This window comes from Benincasa hispida, chromosome 9, assembly GCF_027475165.1.
Source record: "Benincasa hispida cultivar pf3 chromosome 9, pf3_genome.v1.1, whole genome shotgun sequence".
In the NCBI taxonomy this organism is placed as follows: domain Eukaryota; kingdom Viridiplantae; phylum Streptophyta; class Magnoliopsida; order Cucurbitales; family Cucurbitaceae; genus Benincasa; species Benincasa hispida.
The window spans coordinates 70,431,991-70,453,786 of NC_143486.1; the positions used below are offsets into that span (position 1 = coordinate 70,431,991).

At 34.4% G+C, this 21,796-nt stretch overlaps 2 protein-coding genes across 15 annotated transcripts; both read right to left on the bottom strand.

Moving 5' to 3' along the window:
* Nucleotides 1-2,285: 2,285 nt before the first annotated feature.
* Nucleotides 2,286-8,394, bottom strand: CRY3 (cryptochrome 3). Of its 4 annotated transcripts, none has more exons than XR_005483719.2 (14): nt 7,930-8,394; nt 7,310-7,449; nt 6,995-7,219; nt 6,765-6,890; nt 6,602-6,676; nt 6,312-6,428; nt 6,195-6,241; nt 5,890-5,966; nt 5,724-5,799; nt 5,515-5,584; nt 4,401-4,524; nt 3,830-3,879; nt 2,894-3,162; nt 2,286-2,737 (listed from the first exon to the last, which is right to left on the bottom strand). XR_005483719.2 is itself a non-coding variant. In XM_039040196.2 (13 exons), exons 1-13 carry the CDS (start codon nt 8,360-8,362, stop codon nt 2,950-2,952), a joined length of 1,773 nt encoding a protein of 590 aa, XP_038896124.1. In that variant the 5' UTR covers nt 8,363-8,393; the 3' UTR covers nt 2,286-2,949. The 4 variants fall into 4 exon arrangements, 1 of the variants encoding a protein (XP_038896124.1); XR_005483720.2 differs by having other exon boundaries at nt 2,286-2,749; nt 7,930-8,393; XR_005483721.2 differs by having other exon boundaries at nt 2,286-2,771; nt 7,930-8,393.
* Nucleotides 8,395-16,086: 7,692 nt separating this feature from the next.
* On the bottom strand, nt 16,087-18,940 carry LOC120085054 (methyltransferase). Of its 11 annotated transcripts, none has more exons than XR_005483802.2 (9): nt 18,804-18,940; nt 18,648-18,679; nt 18,385-18,527; nt 18,197-18,263; nt 17,741-17,818; nt 17,238-17,383; nt 16,664-16,728; nt 16,475-16,557; nt 16,087-16,371 (listed from the first exon to the last, which is right to left on the bottom strand). XR_005483802.2 is itself a non-coding variant. In XM_090317365.1 (8 exons), exons 1-7 carry the CDS (start codon nt 18,844-18,846, stop codon nt 16,689-16,691), a joined length of 549 nt encoding a protein of 182 aa, XP_090173491.1. In that variant the 5' UTR covers nt 18,847-18,931; the 3' UTR covers nt 16,087-16,371; nt 16,664-16,688. The 11 variants fall into 11 exon arrangements, 7 of the variants coding, with proteins under 7 accessions (XP_090173491.1, XP_038896821.1, XP_090173492.1 ...); XR_016531806.1 differs by having other exon boundaries at nt 16,481-16,557; nt 18,804-18,930; XR_005483801.2 differs by lacking the exon at nt 18,804-18,940 and having other exon boundaries at nt 16,481-16,557; nt 18,385-18,546; nt 18,648-18,797.
* Between the last annotated feature and the right edge of the window lie 2,856 nt (nt 18,941-21,796).

Here is a 21,796-nt window from a genome sequence, read left to right on the forward strand (position 1 = left end):
TTATTATATGATTGTTATGTGATTGTCACACTTGCAATTACACAAAAATTGAAGTTACAACTTTGATTTCTTAAAATGTATTTGCCATACAATACAATTTCCCTTAGAAAAAGTGCTGACAATTTCACTAAGTTAATTCTTTAGCCAATTTTAATACTGATGAAACTTCTAATTACAGTCCTTTAACTTCAACCATCCATGTACATGAATTATAAGGCCATTCATTGCCACAGTTAAACTGCTGAACTTTACGGCTGTGAAAAATGTTGGCTACTTTAAAATGATATGAAAATGAGAGAAGAAAGGTTCTGGAACATCATAGATATATAGTTTAAACTAGATAAATTTATGTAATTGGGTTGTTTTCAAATAAAGGAAAATGAACCAACTTAGATATTGATAGAGATGTTTATCGCGATATATCAGTGATAGACAGAATATTTTGCTATATTTGTAGTGTTTCCATAGCGCCGAAGCCTATTTGTGGGGAAAAAAAAGATATACAAGTGTTCATCCCAGATTTACGATATCGACATCAATGGAAATATCAAGAATCAATATCGATAAAATGTCGATTTCAATGAATATTTTTTTAAATTATCAAATTAAAAAATTTCAAAAAATAAATTTAAATTAGGTTTGTTTTCAAATATAAAAATATAACAAAATGTTATTGTCTATCTTTGACAGATAATTATAAAAATCTATAAATGTCTATTACTCATATGGATAGATGTCTATCCGTGATAGACATTTATTAATGTGAGTGATAGATACTTGTCTATTAATAGATGTCAATATCTATTAATGATGGGTAGACATATTTTACTATATTTGAACTCTACAAATTCCAAATTCTTTTAATTTTCATGGTGAATTTTCTCGGTAAATCAGTTCTCCACAGATTTAAAGAAGACAAATTCCCTCAATCAAAATCCATTCTTCAAAAAGTTCAATACCTCCAAATTACAAATCCAGTAAATATCGTCGGCGAGACCTCACCGGAAAGTTGATTTTGGCATGCTAAAAAAAGCCAAGTCCTCGAGCTTAAATCAAAGGGACGGTGGGATCATATTTGAGTTTGAACAGAAACAAATTGTATTGCAACATGGGAGAACCTTTTTTTAAAAAAAATCTCAAAGCTTCTTGTGGGGTTGAAGGAGAGGGAAAGATGGAGAGGCCAAGGGAGTTGAGAGAAAACATTTTTTTTTAATTTAAAAAATGTAATATTAATATAAATAAAATAAAAAGTACCAATATAGCAGAGATTTTTTTTTAACTTATTTATTAAAATTCAGGGACCAAATTGACCCATTTGAAACTTTAGAGACCAAACGCACCATTCTTTAAAACTCATGGATTAAAAAGTATTTTTTCCAACATTTTATTATTTTCAAATAAGTAAACATGTATATTATTTATATTATATTTATATTAGTAGCATTTTGAGAAATTGGGTCGTATCCATACCTAATCTTATCTATATAGAATAGACTCTTTAGGTTATTGCTTAAATATGATACACCTGTATATCAACTACAATTTCATATAATAATCTGGAGTTCTACTTTATTAGATTAAGTTATACATAATTAAATACAAAATAAAATAACGATTATTTTATTAAATAAAATGGATTGTTTATTACATTACAACCAACAAGTTCTAGAACACAAAACTCAACATTTTATTTATATTTAGTTTGATATTGTTATAACTTCTAAAATAATTGTGGTCAACTTTGTTTTATGAAAAATTAATTGTTAAAGAAAGTAAATTAATGTTTGGCAAATTTTAATTTTAATTTAAAAAACTAGTTACTATATCAGATAAATTCATACAATTTAATTATATGAACCAACGTAGATTTATTGATTTAATTATTTTCACATTGATAATTAATTTATAATTTATTATGACATTTTTTAAGATTTTAAATTATTTAAATTTCAACTAATTTTGTTTAATTTAAATTATTTGATAATTTTTTTAAAAAATAATTGTTATAAAAAATGAATCAATTAAAATTTGAAGATATATGTGAAAAATATATCTATATGGAAGGATATTATTATAATATATTTATTTAAATGGTCAAGTCTAAAAGCTTTAACAAAGTTAGTTAAATTTTAAAAAGGCATTTATAGATTAAATAATAATTTGATTTACCAAATAAGGAAAGCAATTAAGATTTTTCTAAAATTACTTTCTACGATCGCAAACCAACCCAACCTTAGAGTAAGGCCTCTTTAATAATATAATAGTGACTTAATGGCTTAGTGGGATTAGTGGAGAGAATTTTAAAGTTAGTGGTAAAATTTTAAAGTTGGTACATTAGTGATTAGTTTCTTATATCAAACTAAATTGAAGTATTTGATTCTCTTCGTTTGTCGTTTTTTTGTAACATAATCATAAAATACAACAGAATGAAGTTGATAGTTTCACTTGTACCTATCACCTTCATAAAGATGTACACGCTCTATGTTGCATTCTTCTCCAGTGAACAAAACCATATCTTTTCCTGTATAATAGTGTTAGTGGTAGAGGCTTTTCTTTCCTTTTCCTTTTTGAGAACAAAAGGATCCCAAAAAAATATAAGGAAAGAAGAACATCTTGAAGCAGCACTCCTACCACCAATTGTGGAGGATTTCTCTAGCCATGTTTTCATTCCAACGATTCCTTCTCGTGTGAACGGTAAGCTCACGAGCAATGGTCAAACCCGAAACTAAACCTTGCCCTGAAGAAGTTTCTAAAGGATCAAAGAATCAAACCTAAGAGAAGGTAAGAAAAAATACACACAAGCTTCCTCAGGTTTACTTTTTAACTTTTGAACAAGAAAAGATATAATGGTGTTTGTTGAATGAAGATAAGGGGTTATGAATTTTGATCATACCTTACTTTCCTAAAATAGCGTCATCTTTTATTTGATTTTTTGAGAATAGTGTTGTGTTATCTTCTGAAGTCCTTTGCTTGTTTCCCCCCAAAGTTTTTTCTTCTTGCAGAATCTTGGCTTTGAGGCTTTCCAGGATTCCCAAACTTCAAAGGAACGACTTGTTCAATGTACAACATTTTTCCTGGGAAGTGTCTCTTGTCTTTGGGTAACATTCGTAGCTGAGGCAACCAATACGCCACGTATTCACCCTCGGGATCGTATGTCTGTGCCTGAAAGAGATATTACTGTCAAAAGGTCATGGGGTCTAAGAGTACTTAGAGCAAGAAATAGAGTTGTGAAATTTTAGAGCCCACATTGTAAGGAGTTGAACAAAGTGTAAGAAATTAATAAAGCACAAAATTGATATTTTTTAATCGTGGGTCCACAAACTCCTTGGACTTAACAAAACGTGGAGTTCACAACTCTACTCCCTCAACTTTAACTTCTTGGGTCAAATACTCCATTATTAAGCAAACACTTAGAAAGTCATTTCAATCATACTCATAAACTTGATAGATGCTTCAGACAATTTTACTCATTCAAGTGAATAATGGATCAATTCTCCAATACTATTTACTCCAACTACCTCTTTGAAATTTAGGTAAAATATAAGAGTTGTAACTATGCGAGTTCCTACTTCCTAGTGTTTCTGTCTTGTAATTCGATCGCTTCTCTTTAGAGGGAGACTAAATGCAGAACTCATGGAGGACTCATGCTTTGATCTTATTTCCTCTACTATCATCCTAACTCTTGACTCGATGCAAACTCATAATGACATACAACCCAGTGAATAAAGTACGCATTCGTGGAAGAAGTTAATAAATTCACATTGTCTAGCACCTTGAAGTACACACGTTTGTCATAATGTATAAAATTTAAAGTAAAATATGTACTTACTTGCTTGGGGATACTGAAGTAACGATCTTCTCTTGGGTCATTCCCAACTCCTAAAAATAAAGAGGACGGAACTTTAAAACTTCACAGTTCTCTAAAGCAAGTGTTATATTTGGGGTTGCAAAAAGGATGAAATAGGGCATTCATGGCATATGTGGACCATAAAATATATCAGTGATAACATTAAATAAATATTCAATTTAAGTTATGGTATTGTACAAATCTAAGATTGGCATATAAATGCAGCGTTGATGATGTGGTATCTGGACTACAAGGAACTAAGATCCAGATAAATTTCCAGCATGCATCCTCAACAAGGTAGATATATAAAACTGTGATAGAAATATGTTTTAAAAAGGTAATTTATAATGGGCAACAATCGTTCTTGGAGCTTCACATGATGTATAATAAGTGATGGGTTACAGTTTTCAGATAAAATATGACATGGGAGAACAAAAATACATGAAAAGGATTTAATGAAGAATTCTGAAAATGCTTTCGTTTCAAACCTGTTCATAGAGGTTGTGGGAATTTAAGCACAAAGTTACCATATGTTGGAAGGGAATCGAATTACCAGCTCCATATGTCCAATTTCCATAATTGGAGCAAGGGTCATAATCGAGAAGACATGTCTCAAACCATTCAGCTCCCATACGCCAGTCTATACCCATATCTCGAACAAGGAAGGAACATACTATCTGTAGAAAGAAAAAATCAACGTTACATTGTTTACTCAATCTATTTAAGTGAAAATCGAAACTTGATGGGTGGTTTAATCAACGGTACAAATGTCCGGAAGTGATGTAATTTGGCAGTCCAAGGACATGTACTTTAAGAAGTGTTAATTTGATCGTATTCCATATGGATTTCATGTAATTTTCCTTATCTACGTTTTCTTTTCCTGTTTCTTTCCTTTATTGGGTCTGTGGTAGCTCTTTATTCCTCCATTTACTGTGTAAAGATTATTCTGTTTAAGTTGATTATTCAATAATAAACACAAAACAACATGGTATTAGAGATAGGATCTTGCTTTATTCAACTTTAGCTTTTTCCGATCTCTGCCTCCGTCAATCAGCCGTTGACAGAGAGAGATCCATGCAGACTCGTCGCCCGTCTTCACTCTAGCTCCCGACCTGTTCATTCATCTCTGCCTCTCCCATTGATTCTATTCTGTTTTCATATATACATTTGTGAGTTTTTGTTTTGTTTTCAGATATATATTTGTGGGTCTCTGTTCTGTTTTCAGATCTGCATTTGTGGATCTCTGTTCTGTTTTTAGATCTGCGTTCATGGATCTTTGTTCCATTTTCAAATTAGTTGTTCGTGGGTTCTATTTTAGATCTCTCTATGAATATCGCTATTTCTGGTTTAGAAGTTCTCTGTATTTTAGTTCTTCGTAGATTTCTGTTTCTAGCCCAGATCTACAGTGATTTGATTCAGAAACTCAAATTGGTTGTCATTCTCCCACCTCGAGAGAGGGTGTTAAAAGTAAATTATGGTTTATTCTATATTGATTTCATGTAATTTTCCTTATCTATGTTTTCCTTTCTAGTATTTTTCCTTTTTTTTTTCTTTCCTTTGTTGGATCTGTTGGTGTCTATTTATTCCTCCATTTACCATTGTAAAGATTATTCTGATTAAGTTGATTATAAAATAATATACACAAAACAACAAACTCGACAAAATACCTGCCGTCCTCGATTTGACATGAACCCAGTTGTTGATAATTCTTTCATATTAGCATCTATTAGAGGGTACCTGGAGATTCAGAATCCTTCAATACGTCATATATGAAACAAATTTCTAATAACATGTGAAAGCATTATCTACGCAGACTCTTGGACTTGAAAGAAACATAAGATCAATCTTAGATACTAGAGAGAGAGAAACAAAATACCCTGTACATCCATCTCTCCAGGATTCAAACAAATTTTTGTCTTGATTCCATTTCAACTCCACTTTTCTTGGGCCACCTATGAAAAGAAACTGGCATGAGTTGGAATCTGCACCAGGAAAGATATGGGAAAGCACGGAAAATCTGAAAAATTTGTGACAACCCTTACCTAGATGAAAAAGAGAATTGCCATATTTGACTGAAAGAAACCTGAAGTAATCCCTCCATATCAATTCAAACAAAACCCTGAAATGGCAGATGTAGATTAACGATGAGTGAAAGATTTCCTTCCTATCAAAGCTTTGAGGAGAATGGAAGATGTGACAGTTCCAAATCTAATTTAAAACAGTGGACAATTTGTACCATGAGCTATTCACGTGTTATAATGAGATAATTAGGATGATACATCATACATACATCAGTAACGAGTAACGATACCATATTAAGAACCAAAAGAAATAGTGAATAGAATACCAGTAAGTAGATTGATTTGCTTCCCTTTCCCTCTCGTATCTCCTTACCTAAGAGAATAATCAAGCCTTCAAATATGCAAAAGACATTGTCATTAAAGGAAAATGAAATAAAACCAACCTCTTCATGAATGAGACGAGGTGAAATGCTTCCTGAAGCAAGCCATGGAGAGAATTTTGTGGAATAGTCAGGTCCTAACATCCCATTTCTTGTTTCCTTATAGATCCGTAGTAAATCCTAAAAAGCAGGGAGGAAACAAAGAGAATACTTCAGCAAGATATCAATAATGTAAGTGAAATTGTGTAGACCCATAAGAGAATCAAAAGAGACAAATAACTAAATTCATCATTAAGAGGTTAAAAGTTAATGGCTAAATTGTTCATACTTGTATTGTAAAATACAATTTTCACCTTTTTCCAGAAGTACTCATAAATTCTGGAGAGAGCTGCGCTCTCACCCCCAATAAACCTCATGCCCTTAACAACCTGAAAAAAACGAATCAATTGTCATTTCACAAAGAGTAGATTTGGTTGTGTATTTACTTGTAGCATTATTCCAAAAGCATAAACATACACTTGGAGGTTGAAGCCCAAGCTTATCAAGTGAGGGAACAGATCCCCAATTATCGATGCTTGCAGGAGGCCCAAGAAGAGCTGGAAGTCTAATGCAATCTCGGATTGCACATTTTGCTTCAACAGACTGCAATTTGGTGGTCCATCAAATGAAAAAGCACCTTGTGAGAAACACATTTAACAATGCAAGAGGAGGTAACGAACCTAAAACTATAAAGAGAATATACATACTTTACGAAACTGTGTGTAGACATCAGGCAAACTGTTGGTGTCAAATGGAAGGTCGTCTATGTGGTACATGGTGGTGCCCCAAACAAGTTGAAAAGTAGGGCTTCTAGCAGCACTTGACTTAGCAGACTTCTCTGAGGTTGGTGATAGCACCACAGTTTTGAGGCCTTTGGTCACCATTCTTTCAACGTATAGTTCCTCACTACAAGTTTCCATTTGAGCATAAACCTGATCAAATTAATAGATAAAAAATTTAACCAATAACCAAATTAGAGCAGTGCTTTAAACATACAAGGAAGGCTAGTGAAGTTACTCAACTGTGTGAGCACCAAGAGCTTTTGCAAGAGAAGGGAGAATTTCTTCAGGCTTCCCATGTTGAATAAGCAAGTTAAGGCCTCGTTTCGTTAAATTCCTTTTCAAGTCAGCCAAGCATTCAACAATAAATTGAGCTCTCAATGCTGTCAGACAGGAAGGGTATTACACAAACGTTGAACACTTGCTCTGCTACATTTCAAGCACAAATTCCAAAATGCTGAAATCTTAATCTTAATCATCGATTCAACTAATCACTTAACATTTTTAAATTTCCAGCATAACTCATGATTTTATGACTACATGGCCATGAATTTCTTCCAAACTCGCCTCAGTAATTTTGAAGCCTAGAAGAGAAAACGTAGCCCTAACTCGACGGCAACAACAGACCTCTAATAGTTTCCGCCATTACACTCAACTATTCGGAAGAAGTATTACAAGAGCAAAAACGGAATATAACAGCCTCGTGATCAAAAACAACAACAACAACAACTATCTAATCCAGAGCTCAACAAGACAATCGACATATAATTTCCAAACAAATTACAAGATCACCAGTGACTAGAGTGAAGAACTAATTTAGAAACAAACCTCGACTAGAGTGAAGAATAAATTTAGAAACAAACCTCCAGTTTTAGGAAAACCGAAGTAGCAGGTAGAACCAAAAAGTCTAGGATCAACACAATACACCGGCAACACAGCCTCGGACGAAATCCAGGCCTTATACAGGGCTTCATTGTCCAGCACACGGAGGTCATTTCTGAACCAAACAATGGCCACTCCTTTTCCTCTCTTGATCCCTGAAGACGAAGAAGACGAATAGCGCCGGTACATTTGTTCCGCAATTCTATCCATCTCCTCCGATTCTAGCCCTGGAACTAGACACGTCGACGACGACGACGATCTAGAATCGAGCTTCGAGCTAGAATTCATGATAAAGGTTCGACGGTGAGCAGATTTCGCGGCGATTTGGGTCGCCGGTTTCAGAGAGGAAGAATTGGGGAGTGTTTTCAACAATGGAAAAGACGAGAATGAGATACGGAGAGTGTTGTAGTTCATGGTATTTTTTTTCTCTCTTTTTTTCTAATTTTATTTTTCCTTTGGAAGCTGTAGAGATTTAAGAGTTGACATACTGACACGTGGACTAAAATTGGCTGATGACGTAGCGCTTTAACAGCCTATAGAAGAACTTATTTGATACGGTTGAATTAGGCCCACGTTGCTCCAGATTAAAAATTTCCCGCTTAATAAAACGACCGTTTTATTCGTTTAGACGAATTCCGTTTTGGAGGTCCTACTGATGATTCACTGAACAAAGAATAAAAACAAACCCTGAATTTCTGCATTAATGGATTAATATAATGATTTAAAATGAGCGAGTTAATTTCAAACGGATTTCATCATTTTCATCAAGTTTTCTGAAATTACCCATCAATTTGGAGCGTTTCAAAAATCCGATTACCTTAAAAAATCAATCAATCCAATTCAACCGTACGAATTAGATTAGGTTATCAACTCACTTGAGTTGGGTTTAAATAAATAAAAATTTTATGAATTAAGTTAGTTCATGCGTTTACCTAATATAACCCAAATCAACCTAAGCCAACCTAAACTTATTATTAACTTTAATTTATATTTTTTTATTACTTATAACACAATTATTTTTATATATATTGATTTTAGTTTTATTTAATTTTATTATTTTTAAATAAATTGATAGAACGAACACATGCACAGCAGAAAAAAAATGGATCTAAGGCACTCTAATTAGATTAATTAGAAAGATAAGCATGCATGCAATAAAACAAGAAATGAGGGAAAAGAATACAACCTTTATAGTCTTTGAATCTTCTCCAAATCAGCTCTAATCTCCTCACGAACGGTTCGTAGACCACCACGAGAGTTTCCCGACTATTCTCTAGCCTTAGAAGGGGATAGTGAGATCCAGTGAGTGACTATTTTGGAGAGAAAAATAGCTAAAGATTTGAGAGATTTAAAAAATGAAGGAAAAAAAAAATAGATGAGATTATCACATAAATCTCATCAAAATTCACTATGGCCAAGAGTTCTTCAAAAACAATGAACACTCCCTTTTAAAGACCAATTACATGCAAACATGCAACTTTGAGTTTGATGAGAATTTGACACTTAAAAATCCACTAACTCAAAGTGGGATTTAGTGGGACAAGTGTCTTCAAATGAAGATAACATTTAGCCATGCAAAAGTCGGCATTAGTCACTAACAAATGTTGGATCTTTCCACTAATTTATTCAAAGTTTGACTCTCAAAGTCCAAAATTAATAAATTTGACTTTTTTATTTTCAAAAGTCAAAAATCAACAATTTGACTTCCATTCCATTTTTAACCTAGTCAACAATTTGACTTTTAATGCAATTTTGACAAATTTCATTTAATTTCAAAATTAATTATAATAATCAATTTTAAAATTAAATTAATATTAAATAATTAATTAAATAATTTAATTAATTTAATTTAATATCAAATCCAACACTTATCCCAATTTATATGAATCCATATTCATAATCTTGATATTTAAATATTGTTTAAATATCTCATATTTTCTCTATTTTTATGTTTAATTCACGATTAAACATTAGGTTTAATATATCGTATATATTTAACGTTTTACTCCAAAAACTGAATTTAAACACTTCAAATTCGTTCGTCACACTATTCTAAGGTTTAATCCGATATGAGCTAATAGGGGGACCTCATGGACCAACAAATCATGGGCTCTAACGATCCATGATTAACCAACTAAACTCTTTAACCTAATTAACCATCATTCGTTAAATACCGGGTCACTCCACTAAAGCCCAGTAGTTGCGGTCACTCCACTAAAGCCCAGTAGTTGCACTCTCCTCACTGTAGATATATTATGTCCACTCGATATAACCATGATTAGTAAGCTAGCCCTTCACAGGTTGTTCGTAATAACGGCTAAGTCAAAAGTTGTTTTACCCCTGAGATTACATCTTGCTTCTTATGTCCCACCGATCCTCTAATGAACAATTGATTTGTGATCCAATCACTAAACCGAGTCCCTCTCAAGCCAATGAGAGGGTAGAACCTTTGTTCAAGACCCGGAGTTAGCACTTTAGGAAACAACCTCTCTACTATCCCTAAAAGCGGGTAGGAGTGAATTCCGCCTTGCGCCCTATGTCCCCAACTATCTACTTGGTCTTACCCCTGAAATGAGAGACTTATCGAGTCGATGCTATTGAGTTAACCCTCACCCATGCAAATATAAGGATAATCCCGAATAAATAGGAGTTCATAGTTAGCTCAAGATTAAGGTCAAGTTACCTATGTCATCGCTTTGAAATAGTCAGTCTTAAATAGTAAACAACGTTATAAAGTAACAGTGACTTAATTCTTGGTCCGATCTTATGCAAACTCATTACATAGGACGCCCTCACTTCTCATGTTAATACATGAACGAATCAGGATCACTTCGTCTGTAGCACTTTACAACAAATTGTAACAACTACATAATGGGCCCCATTTGATAGTGTTACCAGAATAAAGTACCCAACCTTATTCATATACTATAGATCGTTTTGGCTATTTATTGAAATTAATTCACTTTTATGTCTCCACATAAAGTACATGTATTCAAATAATAACCATGGATCTTTAGTTTATTGGATTTAGACTTTACAAGTGCAATTCACATATTCAATAACAGTTTTATTTATAAACGCCAATAACATCTTTATTGATAATAGAATATGTTTAACATTACAAACTCCAAGTTTTAGGACATATAACTCAACAAAATCCCACTTTGACTAAAACTCTAGTGGATTTTACATATATATACAAATATATATATAATGTTGAGTAATGAGAGAATAAATACAATAAACTAGGGTATCAGATACCCAATACTTCTCCCACTTGCCCTAGTTTTATCTACCTCACAATCCTAACCCCACTAGGTGATCCTCGAACACTTTAGCCGAGAGGGCCTTTGTAAATGGATCAGCCAAGTTGTCTTCAGAGGCAATCTGCGTGACAATCATGTCTCCTCGATGTATATACTCAGCTTCTATGGTAAAGTCAGCGATACAACTTTGTTTGATATTCCTCCACACTATAGCTCCTCCGTTCAAAGTGAATACTGATCCCGAAGTAGATTTTCCAGAATCTATATCGGTCTGAAAGTCAGAATTAGTGTATCCAGTAAGGATCAGATCCTTAGCACCATACATGAGCATATAGTTCCTCGTTCTCCGAAGATACTTGATGATGTTTTTAACGACAGTCCAATTATCGTATCCAGGATTGGACCGATATCTGCTGACAATTCCAACTGCATAGCATATGTCGAGATAAGTACACAACATGACATACATTAGACTCCCTACTGCTATTGCATGTGTAATTCATCTCATAACCTCAACCTCTTGAGGTATCTTAGGACATTGTTCCTTAGACAGATGAATTTTATGCCTGAAAGGCAACATATCTTTTTGGAATTTTGCATTTTATATCGAGACAACATCTTGTCTATATAAGATGTCTGAGACAAGGCTATCGATATGTTCTTGCAGTTTTGAACGATTCGGATCCCAATAACATATTGTGCTTCTCCTAAAGCCTACACTTAGAATTGTGTGGCTAGCCATGTATGAATGTCAGCTAGAAATTCTACTTCATTCCCAATGAGTAGAATATCATCAACATATATAACCAGAAAAGCTACAGTTTTGTTGACAGTCTTCCTGTAAACACAAGGTTCGTCAACATTCTGTTCAAAGCCATAAGATTTGATCGCAATATCAAATCTCATGTTCCAGGATCGAGACACTTGTTTTAGCCCATAAATGAATCTATTAAGCTTGCAAACCTTTTGCTCTTGACCCTGTGCAATAAACCTATTTGGTTGAGATATTAAATACTCTCTTCAAGATAGTCATTTAGAAAAGTTGTCTTGACATCCATTTGCCAGATTTCATAATCATAAAAAGTGGCAATGGACAAGAGTATCCTAACGACATATGCTATATAGTTTGAATTGTTAGTAGATATCAGTCAAATCCTGGATATGATCATTGGACTGCCATTATAAACATCTTCAAGTATCTTCGGAGAACGAGGAACTGTATGCTCGTGTATGGTGCTAAAGATCTTATCCTGATTTTGACTGTCAGACCGATATAAATTATAGGAAATCTACTTTGGGGTCAATGTTCACTCTAAACAGAGGAGCTATAGTGTGGAGGAGTATCAAACAAAGTTGTATTGTTGACTCCACCATGGAAGCTGAGTATGCAGCTGCCAGTGAAGCAACTAAAGAAGCATTTTGACTCAAAAAGTTCTTGACTGATTTGGAAGTTGTCCCAAATATGCATCTGCCTATCACTCTTTATTGTGATAATAGTGGTGTAGTTGCTAACTCAAAGGAACCTAGAAGCCATAAGTGCGGAAAACACATCAAGCACAAGTACCAACTCATCAGGGAGATCGTACACCGAGGAGACGCTATTTTCATGCAGATTGCCTCTGAAGACAATTTGGCCGATCCATTTACAAAAGCCCTATCAGCTAAAGTATTCGAGGGTCACCTAGTGGGACTAGGATTGTGAGATAGATAGAACTAGGGCAAAAGGGAGAAGTATTGGGTATCTGATGCCCTAGTTTATTGTATTTATTCTTTCATTACTCAACATTGTATATATATTTGTATATATATGTAAAATTCACTGGAATTTTAATCCAAATGGGAGTTTATTGGGTTGTATGTCCTAAGACGTGCAGTTTGTAATGTTAAACGTATTCTATTATCAATAAAGATATTATTGACGTTTATTCAATCAAACTGTTATTGAATATGTGAATTGCACTTGTAAAGTATAAACCCAATAAACTAAAGATCCATGGCTATTATATGAATACATGAACTTTATATGGAGACATAAGAATAGATCAAATTCAGTAAATAGCCAAAATGGTCTATAGTATACGAATAAGGCTGAGTACCTTATTCTGGTAACACTATCAGATGCGGCCCACTTTATAGTTGTTACAATTTATTGTAAAGTGTAACAAAGAAGTGATTTTGATTCGTTTATGTATTGACATGAGAAGTGAGGGCATCTGATGCAATAAGTTTGCATAAGATCAGACTAAGAATTAAGTCACTCTTACTTTATAATATTGTTTACTGTTTAAGACTGACTATTTCAAAGTGATGACTTAGGTAACTTGACCTTAATCTTAAACTAACTATGAACTCCTGTTTATTCGGGATTATCCTTAGATTTGCATAGGTGAGGGTTGGCTCAACAACGTCGGCTCAATAAGCCACCCATTTCATGGGTAAGACTAGGTAGATAGCTGAGGACATAGGGCAAAAGACATAATTCACTCCTATCCGCTTTTAGGGATAGTAGAAAGGTTGTTCCCTTAAGTGCTGACACTGGGTCTTGAGCAAAGGGTCTCACCCTCTCATTGGCCCGAGAGGGACTCGGTTTAGTAATTGGATCACAAACCAACTGTTCATTAGAGGATCAGTGGGATTTAAGGAGCAAGATGTAATCTTGGGGGTAAAATAACTTTTGACCCAGTCGTTATTACAAACAACCTGTGAAGGGCCAGCTTAATGATCATGGTTATATTGAATGGACATATTATATATACAGTGAGGGGAGTGCAACTATTGGGCTTTAGTGGAGTGACCCGATAGTTAATGAATGGTAGTTAATTAGGTTAAAGAGATTAGCTAGTTAATCACGGATCGTTGGAGCCCATGATCTATAGGTCCATGAGGTCCCCTTACTAGTTCATATCAGACTAAACCTTAGAATAGTGTGACGAACGAATTTGAAGTGTTCAAATTCGATTTTTGGAGCAAAGCATTAAATATATACGATATATTTAACCTAATGTTTAATTGTGAATTAAACATAAATAGAGAGAAAATAGGAGATATTTAAATAAGATTTAAATATCGAGATTATGAATAGAGATTCACATAAATTGGGATAAGTGTTGGATTTAATATTAAATTAAATTAATTAATTTTTCTAATATTAATTTAATTTTAAAATTGATTATTAGAATTAATTTTGAAATTAAATAGAATTGGTCAAAATTGTATTAAAAGTCAAATTGTTGACAAGGTAAAACATGCAGTAGAAGTCAAATTGTTGACTTTTGACTTTTGAAAGTCAAAAAGTCAAATTTGTTAACTTTTGACTTTGAGAGTCAAACGTTGACCAAGTTAGTGGAAAGATTCAATATTTGTGAGTGGAAAGTGTCAACTTTTGCATGGCTAAGTGTTGTCTTCATTTGAAGACACTTCCACTAAATCTCACTTCGAGTTAGTGGATTTTTTAGTTTCAAATTCTCATCAAACAAAAAGTTGCATGTTTGTATGTAATGGCCTTTAAAAGGGAGTGTTACTGTTTTTGAAGATCTCTTGGCCATAGTGGCTTTTGACACATAATCTCATCTTTTTTCTCTCAAAGTTTTAGCAGTTTTCCTCTCCAAATTAGTCACTCATTGGATCCCATCATCCCATTCTAAGGTTGGAGAATAGTCGCGTCGGAAAGACTCTCGTGATGGTCTACGAACCGTTCATGAGGAGATCGGAGCTGATTTGGAGAGGAAAAAGCTAAAACTTTGAAAGAAAATTGCAATGATAATCTCATCTAATTTCACTATGGCCAAGAGATTTTAAAAAACATTAAACACTCTCTTTTAAAGACCATTACATACAAACATGCAACTTTAAGTTTGATGAGAATTGGACACTAAAAAATACACTAACTCAAAGTGGGATTTAGTGGGACAAGTGTTGACATTTTCCACTCACAAATGTTGGATACAAACATGCAACTTTAAGTTTGATGAGAATTGACATTTTCCACTCACAAATGTTGGATCTTTTCACTAACTTGGTCAAAGTTTGCATCTCAAAGTCTAAAGTCAACAAATTTGACTTTTTTACTTTAAAAAATCACAAGTCAACGATTTGACTTCCATTGCATTTTTTACCTAGTCAACAATTTAATTTCTAATGCAATTTTGACCAATTCAATTTGATTTCAAAATTAATTCTAATAATCAATTTTAAAATTTAATTAATTAAACAGTTTAATTACTTTAATTTAATATTAATCCAACGCTTATCCTAATTTATATGAATCCCTATTTATAATCTTGATATTTAAATCTTATTTTCTCTCTCTTTATGTTTAATTCACAATTATACATTAAGTTAAATATATCGTATATATTTAATGCTTTGCTCCAAAAATCGAATTTGAAGTCTCTTCAACAACTCTTAAAAATAGTTTTTTTACACTTTAAAAAAGAAAATTTTCATTATATAAATTGAAATTGAATTGTTAATCTTAATTTGATATATAAAAATAATTAAATTAAATTTTTACGTATTTACATTTTGCTTCTTTTTAAAACAAAATTTTAAATAATGACCCAACTAACCTTATCCAACCCAACCCAAACATTTCATGGTTAGGTTGAGTTAGGTTCATTTCTTAATAAGAGGATTATATGGGTTGGAGAAATTTACAATGTCTTTTTAGACCCAACACTATTGTGTTGGATCTAAAAAGTCCTTCAACTTAACCCAACCTATGAACACCCTACCATCAATATAGAAATTTGAAATTGTTATGCCTATGAAAAAATTATGAACTTTTAATCTCATGAATTATATACCCCAAAAAAAAACACTATTTGTTATTATTTTTTTGACAATATGTAGGGCGAAAGAGATGAACTCTAATTTTGAAGTCGATAGTACAAACTTTATATTGATTAAGTGCTCAATATGCACAAGCCAAATAAACGAACATCTTGACATCTTACTATGTTTCCCAATATATGAATATCTCAAAAATTCTCGTAATGTTCATTACAACATCATAATAAATTAACATAAACAAGTCTCCTGTCTCCTTCCCAAAAGAAAATAGAAGAAATCAGGTGTAATGACGACGGGAAAATTTACTCTCCACCTCGAGTCCATTCATCACGAATCCTCGAGCAAATATGATATAAAACAAGTACTCTGCATTATAGGGTCCACGTTAGCACTAACTCAATGGTTAAGACATCTATTCATTTTCTTAATTCTGAAATCTTCTACAAATTTTCGACCCATTAAAACTTACACTTACGAGTAATTGACAAATTTATATTAGTACACCGACGATCAGGAGGGAAATGCTTTGGACAAAATAAGCAACAAAATTTCCTACAATAATGGCAATAAGAGATCATTTTTACACAAACTTAAACTTTTCCTTCTATTGTGAAGATGAAATAGACAGCTAAAGATGTAACATTCGAAGGCAAAATACCAAGCTGACATATGAGCTGCTGCCGCTAATGATGGTACTTCTGACCTTTTAGAATAGTCCATGACCTAAGAATAATACAAATGCTTTGAGAACAAGTATTATATATTATGTATACCATTAATGCAATAAACTTCAAAATGCAAGATGCTGCAGCATGAGTTTTGTGTTGGATTTTGAAGTAAATGAGAGGAAGAAAGTAGCAGTTTGATTTCAAAAGTTTCAAAATGGTTGCTTAAAAGACATGTTGAATTTTAAAACATTTTGCAGCCATGAGCTATGAGGTCTGAGTATAATCTACGTGCAGGGCAGATGGAGGGAGAGAGGCCTTGGCTGAAGTGAACAAAACTGGAAGTTTGATGGGATAATAGAATTATATGTCCAACCTCTTGAATTCATTATCATCAACACATAAGTTCAACCAACTAAACATCTCTTCATTAATGGACACGGATAATCTACCAAAGATATGATTCTTAGATAGCTCTGCTTCAGAAGCATTTGATGTCAGGTCACATACAAGACCAATGAAATGAAACTCAAAGGGCACAATTGATTAGAAGAAAAAGAAAGTTACCTGTAAAGTTGTTCCATAAGCACCAGCAGTGCAATTTGATGATTTAAGACCATGGAGGACAGCTTGATCGATAAGTTAGCTCGTTGTCGCAGTTGTTGTCCATGGCCATAAGGCCCACCAATGCAAAATGATAATCTTGAAGCACCCTGCAGAGAAGAAGAATCGCAAGGAAACAGTACCTTATCAAAGAATATCTACAAAATGCCATGTCCATACCCACGTAGTTCTACTAAAGTTGTTTTAAGGAACAATTGGAGCAGAGTGATAATTGGAAACCTTTAGGATAAAATTAGAAAGCTTGACTATTACATGCTAAGATCTAGACTGAAATGGAAGTGGCACATGTAGGCTGGTTAAACTGAGAATAAGCAAAGGTTTCAATTTCCATTCCAAACTCCTTAGCAAATAACTTTGAAAATTTAACTATCATGAACACTCTCCATTAGTCATGAACTGATAATAATGAAGCAACCAATTTGATTTGAATGGGAGAAAATACAAACTGTAGTGCCTGCATCTGCCACCAAGTCAGCCATCTGCTCGGAGGACATCTCTTTCCCATTCTCATCCAACATCACAACCTGCAGGTGCATATGCAGAATGGAGATAGTACGCACTAACACCAGTACTATAAAACATTCTACAGAAAGAAAAACAAGTTATGCGATCATTGGCACGTACTCTTCCTTTTGAGGTATGAGGTTCAAATCCTCCTACCCCACATTGGTTCAATTAAAAAAGGAAATAACAAAAGCAAAAGCAAAACAAAATGAAAAGACATTGCAACCTATATTTCCTCCCTGGAGAATAACCACTATGACCCATCTTTCTAAAGTAAAAATGTTCCAAAATTCAAAAATTGAAAAAGAGAGAGTTCTAAACTAGTTTATAGTAAACGAGCAAAGCTAGAATAGCAAAATATGTAATGATACAACGAAAATGAATGTCAAGAGATAAACCCAATCATCAGATTTGAGAAGATTCACGACAGCCATGTCTTCATCATCAACCTGAGCTCTCGGATCCCTAAAATTCAAGTACCAACACGCAGAATGAAAGTATTTAATTAAGACTAGCATCATTCAGCAGAGATATGAACGTAATTAAACAAAATTTACAAACTAACATTAATTATACAAACATATACCGCGCATTCCTAGGATTTGAGCGCAGTAGAACATCTTCAATATGACAGTAGTTCTTGAGCTTTTCAATATACTCATCAACGAGAAGCTGAACGCCACGAGACCTCTTCTTCCCCACAGTTAAAACGCGTATTGGCACCGCTCTCTGTCCATTGTCCATATCACTACTTTCAGATTAAAATTCAGCCATTCGGAGCCTCAATCATACTCCTTTCTCTCAGAAAAGAAACTCAACTAAATTTAAAGAAAGAAACGATAAATGTACCACGGATTGACCGGTGTACTTGCAACCTCCACCTGAAAACTCGAAATCGGAGAAACATTACACATCGCCGATTATAACATGGACGAACAAAACCTAGGCCAAATTCTAGGGTTTTTCTTTCTCTCATTTGTCTCGTAGAGAAGAAGAAGAATATACCTGAAGGAGAAGCAGAAAGGGTAGCACATAGAGCAGTAACCATTTATTTATTATAATAGTAATCAATCGATTAGAATTTTTGAAACCGGACGCTTCAGGCTAAGACGCGAGACGACGACGTGTCAGTTCCCATAAAGTGGGTAAAATGTGATGTCACAAAAATGGAAAATTTATACGGATGGATAAAAGTCGGCAAAAAAAGGGCGCGGGGATCCGTCCCATTCAGGACGGGAATTTTCCGGTTTGACCGGGGATGGGGTCAAACCGGAGAATTTAATCGGGGTCCTGTCTAGGGACGGGGCGGGGATGGGGACAGTATCCCCGCCCCGACCCTGTCCCCGTCCTCGTCCACGTCCCCGACCCCGATTAATCATCGATCCCGAATTTATATATATTTTATAAATAAATAAATAAATATATATATATATATTATAAACTTATATATAAAAAGACCCAAAAATTTAAAAGCCCAAAACTCAAAAGCCTTTCCCTAAATCCCTAAAATTAATTCCCTCCCCCCTCTCTGTTGAGTCGACTATCTCTCAGTCTCTGTGTCATATGTGAACTGTGAAGGTGAACTTGAAGTGTCTCGACTCTACACCACACCACGACACCACCTACTCTACTGCCTTGCCTCAGCCTCACAGCGTTCACGTTCAGAACTTCAGTATCCTCTTCTTTCGTGCCGACCCTCTCGAGTCTCGCTCTCTGCCTGCGGTGCCGGCTGCCGAGTCCCCTCTCGCCCAAACCCCAAATCCCTCCCCTCTCAGTCTCGCCCAAAATCAAATCCCTCCTGGCCTCTCGCAGTCTCGCCCAAATCCCTCTCCTCTCGCTCTCGCTCATAGTTTCGTCCATCCGCTCTCACTCTCGCTCGTCCAATCCATCCACTCTCGCTCTCGCTCATAGTCTCTGCAGCCCTCTCGCTCTCACTCATCCCACTCCACAGTCCATTCCATAAAACAGGCCCTCTCCACTCCATCCTTCGTTGAAGTCTGCCTCAGTTGAGAAGTCCGTCCGACGACGTTTCAGGTGAAGATCTAACTTCTGTGTTGGCCGTTTGATAATGAGTCTTTGTTTTTTATACCTATTTGATTGTACTGAGAAATATGTTTGTGTATGTTTGATATTTGAATGTTTTTAATTTTAGGCTTGAATATGTTTGATTGGAAGACAATTCATGGGGTAATGGCCATAGCTGCAGTTTTAGATCCACGTTATAAATTAAAGTTGATTGAGTTTTACTTCCCTAGAATTTATGGAGATGGTTTTTTTCCTTGGAGTGGAAAGGATTAAAAAAATTTGTTCAGATTTGGAAATAGAATATCAGCTGAAGTATGAAGGTGAAAGTGATGATTATGCTAGAAATTTAGATGGAACCTCACAGAATATCGAATTTGATGATTTTAATGATTATGACTTGTTTGTACCAAAATCCAATAATATGAATCAGAAGCAACAGTTTGATGCATATTTGGATGAACCTTTCTTACCTCGAATATCCGATCTTAACATTTTGAGATATTAGCCATCCCATTATCTAGTATTGCATCATAGTCTGCTTTTAGTACCTGTGGTAGGATTGTAAGCCCACATCGTAACAAACTTCATCCAAAGACGAAAGCTTTGATGTGTGCTCAAAATTGGACTGCAACTGAAGTTTTGACAAGTTAGTTTGTTTATTTTGTTTTACATCTTTCTATCATTTAATATATTAATAAATATTTTTTTTATTACAAATATTTGACAATGTAAGGTACAAGCACGGGAAAAGAAATGGTTACATATTTAGCAACTGTTCTAGAAGATGCAGATGATTCTGATGAAGATGGGGTGGTGACTAAGGTATATGTTCAAGGATTAACATTATTTCGTGGTCTAGTTTTTATTTTTTATTTTTTTTTGTGACATTATTTGTTTATTACATTTTAATTTTTAAATGTAGGAATGAATACATATACAACTAAGGATGGGATGATGCCAAGAAAAGTGATAGTGAAAGATTTGATTGTGAAGTCGTTGAAGAGAGAAGGACGAGTTTTATTGAAAGATTTGATGGTGAAATGCTTATTTGAATGTATTGCCTTTAATTGACTTCAATTATTCAAACTTTATTGAATTTTAAGTTGTAAAGTTATCTAATGGATTTGTTAGTTTTTCACTTGTCAATTGTTTGTCAATTAATTGTGTTTATTTCATAGAATAGTCTATTGTTTTTTGTTCATTTGTTGTGCATTAGTCAAATTTCAAATAAAATCACTTGAATTAGAAAACGAGGAATTCGATAAACTTTTTTAATGAATTTTTCGTGGACTAATAAAATTTTAACTAAAAAAAATGAGGAATCCCCACCAAGAATCCCGCGGGGGAACGGAGAATGGGGCCCCGCGAGGACCCCATTTCCCCGACGGGGAATCCCCGCCTCCGTCCCCGCCTTCAAATAGCGGGGACGGGGGATGCCCCCCACCCTGCCCCGGCCTTGTTGCCAACCCTAATCCACTCAAAATCTGACTCATTGTTAAAAAAAAACATTTGAAAATTGGTCTCTTAATGACAACAGTAGTGTGTGAAATATTTGTTTATACCCCAAAATGCTTGCTATCATGCACGAAATCCTGTTTTCGTGCATTCCTCTCGTTTTGGACTCGTTTCTCTCGTACTTTCTTCTATATTGAGAATTCATTACGATAGGCAGTGCCTATTTTGACAGCCACAGTTAACAGATTTTTCTATATTAATGAAATCTAGATAAAACATCCAGCTGTCTCACACACACATCTCCAACCGCACCAAAGAAACCAAGTTATTTAAGGGGCGTTTAGTGTGTAGAGTTGAGTTGAGTTTGTAATTATTATAGGAAGAGAGTAATTCTGAGAGTTGATGCGAATAACGAAGTGAGAAATGTGAGTTAGCACGAATAACGAGGTAATAAACCTCTTTAATAATTAGTGAACCAAACGGTGAGTGGGTTTTTTTTACCCACCCAACTCAACCCA

Coding starts and splice junctions, on each gene's coding strand:
- CRY3 (XM_039040196.2), bottom strand. CDS start 8,362: ATGAACTACAACACTCTCCGTATCTCATTCTCGTCTTTTCCATTGTTG. Junction 5,800..5,889: donor CAATTCTCTTTTTCATCTAG/GTAAGGGTTGTC, acceptor TTCTTTTCATAG/GTGGCCCAAGAAAAGTGGAG. Junction 3,880..4,400: donor AAATTGGACATATGGAGCTG/GTAATTCGATTC, acceptor CTTTATTTTTAG/GAGTTGGGAATGACCCAAGA.
- LOC120085054 (XM_039040892.2), bottom strand. CDS start 18,712: ATGTGTAATGTTTCTCCGATTTCGAGTTTTCAGGTGGAGGTTGCAAGT. Junction 18,547..18,647: donor AGTACACCGGTCAATCCGTG/GTACATTTATCG, acceptor ATCTGAAAGTAG/TGATATGGACAATGGACAGA. Junction 18,264..18,384: donor TCAAATCCTAGGAATGCGCG/GTATATGTTTGT, acceptor CTTGAATTTTAG/GGATCCGAGAGCTCAGGTTG.